Source organism: Akebia trifoliata, chromosome 11, assembly GCF_017979445.1.
Source record: "Akebia trifoliata isolate Shusen 1 chromosome 11, ASM1797944v1, whole genome shotgun sequence".
Taxonomy (NCBI): domain Eukaryota; kingdom Viridiplantae; phylum Streptophyta; class Magnoliopsida; order Ranunculales; family Lardizabalaceae; genus Akebia; species Akebia trifoliata.
The window spans coordinates 47653095-47661626 of record NC_141385.1 but is presented as its reverse complement, the minus strand read 5'-3'; the positions used below and the strand labels follow the sequence as shown (position 1 = coordinate 47661626).

The 8532-nt window shown below is 33.3% G+C and overlaps 1 protein-coding gene across 1 annotated transcript; it reads left to right on the top strand.

Moving 5' to 3' along the window:
* Positions 1-4159: 4159 nt before the first annotated feature.
* LOC147392229 (uncharacterized) lies at positions 4160-8297 on the top strand. The gene is made up of 5 exons (XM_086417091.1): positions 4160-4415; positions 5650-6165; positions 6240-6465; positions 7224-7576; positions 7691-8297. The coding sequence occupies exons 2-5, from the start codon at positions 5650-5652 to the stop codon at positions 8150-8152; spliced, it is 1557 nt and encodes a 518-aa protein (XP_086273217.1). The 5' UTR covers positions 4160-4415; the 3' UTR covers positions 8153-8297.
* The last annotated feature ends 235 nt before the right edge of the window (positions 8298-8532 follow it).

The window sequence follows — 8532 nt, the reverse complement described above, 5'->3', positions numbered from 1 at the left end:
CAGCAGTGTGTGAAACGATGTCAATATTTATATAAAGAGTCTCTGATGAATGCAAGAGATTTTGGTATGTGATTGGGTATGAGGCTGACATGTCAAGGGCATAGAATCATAGATCTTTTTCATTGGGATACACATTAGCATCAATGAGAAATACTTTTGATTGTAGAAGCACTTCCATTAGACAGACCCCGTCAAACAAGGCCCAAGGAATCCAATTCCACATCCCAAACCAGACAAATGGCCAGACGTGGAGAACATGAAATATTTACTCTGCTGTGGAAGCTTTTGGAGTAAAAATTCATTTAGTTTGTCTGTCAAAGAATCTCTTGGGTCTGTTGGAAATTTAAATTATTTTGGTACCTGACCCTGTAACCCAAATACGATTTATTGGATAAGAGAGACAAAGCACCGACCTACAAATCTAAATAAGTACTTCACTTCAACCAACAATTATTTATTTATTTATTTTTAATATAATATTTTAAATACTATCTAACTTAGATTAACTTGTAAAATCAATTTTAATGTCTCTGCTCTCTTTATAGTCTGAGCATTTTGTGGTGTTCTACTCTTCCCATCTTTTTAAGTCCTCTACAATTATAAAATTAATCTTGGTGGAGAGGGAAGGTCAAGTAATTTCATCGAGATATGTATAACACATGATTTTGATATAAGAAAATTAAATAAATTTGTTCTGATCAAGAAAGTAAAAATATATATATATATATAGGGAAATGTTCAGCACCCTAAGTTTTACCACACACTTTAACAAACGTTTTTTGTCCTACATGGGTTAGAAGTTTTGGAATGGGCTGATTTTTGGTGAGGATGATCTCTATGATTAGAAGATCATCTTCCCCAAAAATCAGCCCATTCCGAAATGTTTAGCCCCATGTTTACACGTTGAAAAATCGTGGACCGTCCATTTTTTGTAAACCATTTTTGATGGGATTAGAAGTTTTGGAATGAGCTGATTTTTGGTGAGGATGATCTCCTCACCATAGAGATCATCCTCACCAAAAATCAGCCCATTCCAAAACTTCTAACCCATGTAAGACAAAACACGTTTGTTAAAGTGTGTGGTAAAACTTAGGGTGCTGAACGGGACCCATATATATATATATATATATATATATATATATATATATATATATATCAGAGAGAGAGAGAGAGAGAGAGAGAGAGAGAGAGAGAAATACATGATTACGAAACTGATAAAGGGATCAAAATAAAACCTATGTACAATTTATAAAGTTGAATATTCTCGATACGTGCTTCCAAATTTTTTTTTGATAGGTCCAATGCTAGAATCCAAAATTTAGAACGACAATGATACCTACACCACATAGGGTCCCGTTCGCCACCCTTAGTTTTACCACACACTTTAACAAACGCGTTTTGTCTTACATGGGTTAGAAATTTCGGAATGAGCTGATTTTTGGTGAGGATGATCTCTATGGTGAGGAGATCATCCTCACCAAAAATAAGCTCATTCCAAAACTTCTAACTCCATCAAAATTGATTTACAAAAAATGGACGGTCCACGATTTTTCAACGTGTAAACATGGGGCTAAACATTTCGGAATGAGCTGATTTTTGGGGAGGATGATCTTCTAATCATAGAGATCATCCTCACCAAAAATCAGCTCATTCCAAAACTTCTAACCCATGTAGGACAAAAAACATTTGTTAAAGTGTGTGGTAAAACTTAGGGTGCTGAACATTTCCCCACCACATAATAAGCGAAAGAACACATAACCCAATAACACGTAGTCTTTCAATTAGATAAATCGCAAAGACCATTGTCAAATGTTAACATATGTCCACCATATAGTCAAATATCAATACATGTGTGCTTACTTGACTGTGTGTGGAGGGGAATTTGAATAACTTTCCGCGAAATCACGAAAAAACTAACTTGTTGAATACGTTATAAGTAGAACAAAATTTGATACAATGAAAGATTTTCAAAAACTATATAAATATAATCAATGAAGCATAATTTCAATATAACCAAAGAGTTACCAATTATGTCCACCAAAAGTTGACACCCAGTATGAGCAATATTTTCACGAGACCACCCATGAAGGTGTTCCCTCACTTTCCTGGTGTGTGTGATGTGTGGGTGTTGCATGTGCTTAGGGGAGGGTCCTTGATGACTTGGTTCCAACCCTAGTTCCTGGTCCCCTTAGCAGGACGTAAGTCGGACACCCTGTTATCAAAAAATAAAATAAAAAAATATTATATCCACCCAAAAATAATTGGAGATCGGTACTAATTTTATCTGAGATATTTTATTTATTATTTTTATTTTTGAATGTTTTCCAAACTCCCTAAAGGATGAGTCAATAAATCTGAAAGAATATATGAAGTGGCAGATCAGCAGATATGGAGTAAGATAAGACTAACTAACTCCTGTAACAGAGAATCTTCACAATTCCCAATTATATACGAGGTCGACGTCATCCAGTGGGCTCAACCCACAGATGTCGAAAACGATGGGCTGAATCCTGTCCACATTAGTTGTACTAATAAAACGACTTACATTGCTAAGAAACAACTGGACGCAGATATCACGTGCGAAAGAAAACAGAAGAATTGTAGTTTCGTGGGCCCTGCCCGAGCATATTGAAGGCTCCACCAGATAAAGTGAACAAGGTTAGACGGAAAGCACGTGCTGAGTTTTCTAGGAGCTTTTCACTTTCTAAAAAATTAGGGCACACCAACTGGGCCCACACCCAAAATATAATGTAATGGACCTTGTTCGTTAGCCCATCAATGTAGGGTCGGTTCAAAATTTTCCAATCCATTAAATCCGGGTCGGTTAGAGCCTAACAAACAATGTCCCCAACCGATATCGTTATACTATACTATTTGAGTCGAGATAATTTGATTTACCCACGTGGCATACTCAATCAACACCCCTAATGTGACATGTTCAGGAACTTCAAAAGGTGGATTTAATTATCATACCTTAAATACTTTAAAATTATTATGAACCCATTTGGATCGAATTTGGTTTTAACCCACTTAGACCCAATAAGAGTATAGTAGTGTAAGGTGCAACCCACATCTTTAGGATTGGGTTAGGTTAACCAACCAAATGAGAGACTTGGTTGAATTCTAGAGATTCCTCTCTTATGGGGGAAGTTTTCAATGAACGTGTTACACTCTCTACTCAAAAACAAATGAGATGACCTAACCATTTGTTAGTATTAATTGACTCTCTAGAAGAATGAGACACCTAAGACTAAAGAGTCTATTATTAGATCCAATTTGGGTCAATTATAATGGAGAAATTTTCAATCGGGGAAATGTGGTCCTTAGTCTTTGGGGTCCAGAAGAACGTGGAATGAATTTTTTACTTTGAATTTTTTACTATTATCTCCAAGGCTTTCAATTCATCAGGATTTACTTAGAAATTCAATTTTGATAATTTTGGATCCAAATGGAAGGTGAAGGGCTGATCAGAAACTACACAAATTATAGTAAATATTATTTTACGAAGAAAATACTTGAAACTGACATCAACAAGGTTTTAACTTTGAATCTTGGGGACTGATTTCCACCAAAACCCTAGAGTTGGCTTTCGATCACCATTGAGTTGAAGAAGAAAAGAAAAAGAAGAGGACGGGATAAGAGCAAATACTTAGATAATGGGTTAATAGGTCAGAAAAATATGCATTTTTGAGTGGGAATCCTAAATTCAACCTTTGTGATACTTTGGGGGGGGGGGGGGGGTTTCTCATTTCACATTACCTAATGGGGGGGGGGGGGGTTTCTCATTTCACATTACCTAATGTTGTCGTGCGCTCTGCCAACAACTTGCCTTTTCCTTGGTCCCATCAAAAAATAAGGTGTCCCCTGCTTTATTAGGCAATGCGAGGACTATTCTTCTCGCATGCCTCTTTTTTATTTTTATCTATTTTTGGGGGCTTTCTTAAGTTATGTGATATGGACAGTACTCTTGCGTAACGTGTCCAACTAGTGGACACCACCCAAAAAATATATACTTTATTAAATGGGTCCCGTTCAGCAACAAACATTTTGGCAAAATATTTTTCAAAACATGGGTTAGAGGTTTTGAAATGGGCTGATTTTTTATGAGAATGATCTCCTCACCGAAAACTAACATAAAACTACGTCAAAATTTCAACGAAACTTCCGTGAATTTTTATGGAGCAAATAGCTCCACAAATTTTTCTGTTGGTTGAGTTTCCTCTATGAACACGACTTAATTGAGTTTCCTCTATGAATACGACTTCGTTAAGTTTCCTCTATCAACACCACTAAGAGATTACATACAATACGACTTGGAGCCTCTCTCTCTCTATTTTTTCAAAGAAGAAAACCAATTTCCCTGTCTTTCACCGTTCTACGTAGGAGCTATACCAAGAAAGTTGAAAACTCCATAGGTGAGCATCTCTCTCTCTCTATTTTTCTTTTCTAAGAACTATTTTGGAGATTTGAAGCTTCGATTTTATCTTCAATGGCGGCAGCGACATTGTCTTCTTCGTCTAAATATATTTTTGTTCTGTTTGGGGTAACAAAAATAATATTTGAAGCTTCGACTTCATCTTCAATGGTGGCAACGACATTGTTTTCTTCGTCTAAATATATTCTTATTCTGTTTATTGGGGTAACAATAGAAGTTGGGTCTGGTAAGAAGACAAAACTTTAGGTTCTCCCATAGCTTTATTGAATTACGTGTATGGATAAGTCAAATCAAATATTGTTTAAAAGATTGTCTCATTAATTCATAGATTACATCTACAACTTCATAGGTCTGACTACTCATTAAAAGTTGGGCAAATAAGACAAGACTTTCTTATATATATATCTCATAAATAGGAAAAAGAATAGAAAAAGAAAAAGAAAAAGTAAATTAGAGAAAAAGAAAATGTATTTGGAAGTGACAGATCCACTATTGACCATTCACATCTTGTAAACTTACCTTTCTCTCTCTTTCATTGTTGTACTTTTTCTCTTTGTCACAAGTTAAGAGGTACTTAGAAGCAGTTTTTGAAATTAAATTTTAATTTAATTGAGGAGTGGGAATGAAAGCATGACTTTCGATGTTTCTCTTAAGAGATGAAATGGGTAAAAAGGACATACATAAGATATGCATACACAGTCTACAGATTTAAAAAAAATTAGTATTTTATATATTTTTAATAATATTCAAGTGATTTGGAGATGATGATCTGATGGTTCTAGTTTACAGTCTCTTGTGATTTATGATTTATAATTTCAAGATGATGATATGATGGTTCTAGTTTATAGTTTATAATCCCTTTTTGTGATTTATGATTTATAATTTGGAGATGATGATATGATGATTCTACTTTATGATTTACAATTCCTTCTTATGATATATAATTTATGATCTGATGGTTTTAGTTTAGGATGAATTTAAATCTTGATAGAAATTAATAAGGTATCCAAATTAGACTTCTTTGTTGAATTATTTTGTATTTATTTGAAAATATCAAAATCCAATATGGATTTTTTGTCTTTAAATTTAATTTGACATTGGGTAGTGTGTGAGTGTCCTCTTTTCTTCACTATAAATTATCATTACTATTTTACATTATCAATATGTATTTGAAATTTGAATTAATTATAATATTTCATAATGAAAATTTATAGATGGACGATTGGAACAATGAAAGTGCACGACAAAAACGAGTTGCTATAGTGGCAGCTGCACATACTGAGTATGCTGCAGCTGTGATTGCGGCCAAATATATTTTAGATATACCAAGAGAGCCCCACACTAATAGAAATGCAGAGAGACAAGATTACATGGACTCAATCATGTATAACGATCACAAGTGTCGAGCTAATTTACGAATGGGGACTGATGCATTTCAAAATCTATGTAAGCTGATGAGAGATCAAAGACTTATGAGAGATACCATACATTGTAAAGTGGAAGAGCTAATGATGCGATTTCTACATTTGATTGGACATAATGTACGACATAGAGTGTTGGAAGGGCGATTTTATCGATCTCGAGAAACTATTAGCAGACAATTTAATGAGACTTTAAATTGTGTGCTTCAACTATATAAGTGTTTGGTAGAAGATCATGCAGTCGCAGTCTACAGAGGTGGTACCCCATTAGAAATTAGTTCTGACACTAGATTTATGCCATATTTTAAGGTAAACACATAAATTACTTATTTCTAAAAATTATCTTTTAAGAGTAAATAATCACATTTTTAGTGTTATTTTAGGATTGTATTGGTGCATTAGATGGGACACATATCGTTGCAACTGTACCCGAAGAAGAACAAGATAGATTTCGAGGTAGAAAGGGTGGGACCACACAAAATGTGTTGGCAGCATGTTCTTTTGATTTAAAGTTTACATACATCCTTGCTGGATGGGAAGGAACTGCACATAACCAAAAAGTCTTAGATGATGCCCTTGTGCGAAGTAGACCATTCACATTCCCTTCAGGTTTGTTAGAATATTTTTTTAAGATTAAGTTATATAGTATTTACAAATGAACTACTAAAATTTGAGGTATTATTTTATATAGGAAAATATTACCTCGTGGACGCTGGTTATACTAATCAACCTGGATTTCTTGCCCCTTATCGTAATACAAGATATCACATCAACGAACACAGAGGACGCACTCCAGAAAATGAAAAAGAAATATTCAACAAGCGACATTCACAACTTCGAAATGCAATTGAACGAGCATTTGGAGTTGTAAAGAAACGGTGGCCCATACTATCGACGGAGTCACATTACCCATTTAGAACCCAAGTGAAGATTGTGATTGCATGTTTTATATTGAATAACCATATCAGGGGGGTTGATCCAAGTGATCCACTATTAGAAGAAGTGGATGTAGAACTTCAAAATAATTTTGAAAATGTTGATGAAATTGGAACCAATACGTTTATTAGTACCCAAACTACTCATAGAGTAAATATTCTAAGATGGGCTCAATTTAGAGATAATGCAGCTCAACAAATGTTTAATAATTTTAGAAGTTGTCAATGAATTTTAAGTGTCAAATTTTTTAATATTTTTTGGAACATGTTAACAATTTCTATCAATATATTGTTAATTTCAATTATCTTTTTATATTACTTATTTGTTGTTGATTTTAAAGTGTTGATGATTATTCTTGTTCCTGTTTTATTTCATTAGCAATTATTATTGGTGGTTATTATTGAAATTATTTTTAATGATGTGCTTATTAGACATGGATTCTGTGAGAAATGAAGACAAATATGATGTGAACTTCAAAAGTCAGTTGAGATGGAACACTAGCATGGATAATATTTTGATTGAAATGCTAGTTGAAGATGCGAGGCAAGGGAAGAAAAGTGGCAATCATTGGGATACTAGTGTTTGGGCACCTATCATTTCCATTATATCTGAAAAATGTCGACAACCTGTTACAAAGAGAAATATTGAAAGTCGTCTTCGTACTATGAAGATAGAATACAGAAACTTTTTAGAACTAAAAGGTAAAAGTGGATTTGGATGGGACAACGTCAGGAAGGTCGTGTTAGCTACAGATGATCAATGGGATCAACTTTTACAAAATCCAGTTAAGTATTTATAACATTTTAATTTGAATTTCATTATAATTATGTTTTTAATATGACATATTTTTCTAAGCTAGTTTATAACTTAAAATTGATATTTTTGTATATTGTTTTAGAACGGAGACAAGAAGTTCAAGCAATTTCGAGACAGAGGACTACGATGGAACTTTGAAAAATTATCAATGATCATTGGTAATGATCATGCCACGGGAAATTATACATCTGGAGGTATGGAATATATGGATTTAGATTCAAATGATGGTGGAGATAATGCTACACAACCAGATCAAAACTTAGAAGATATTGAAGATGAATTTAATGTGATAGTTGGAAATGATGGTAAAAAAACATCATCTTCTATGAAAAAGAGACGACACGGTAAAAAATCACAAACTATTGAAGATGTTAAGGAAATAATGCAAGGGATTAATGAAAATATGAAGGAGCTTAGGAAGACCATTGACCCTTTTTCTATTTCAAAGAAGTTGTACGAGGAAGTTATGAAGACAGAAGGATTTAGTGAAGACTATCTAGAGGCAGCTTTTGGAATTATAAGGAAAGATCCCTATGCTACATAAATGTTTGTCGTGAAAAGTGAAAAATATAGAAAAAAGGAATTGGAGTCTTTACGTGAAGTGATTGGGGAACTATAAGAGATTTTTTTAAATATAGTTTAACTTATCTTATTGATTTTTGAATAATTTGTAGAATTTTAATTTATTGAATTTTGAACAATTCTATAAGTTATGAGACTTTTAGTTGAAATAATTTAATTTATCTCTCTATTTATTTTAAAATGAAATTAAATCATATATCAATTATTATTTAATTTTTAAAAAAAATTTAAGAATTTATTTATTTATTATTATTAATTTTTTTTTTGCGTTTGTAGGATAATCAAGCAAACGTAAAAGTTTGCATTCGACACAACCAAGCATCACAATCATAAAATTCAGTA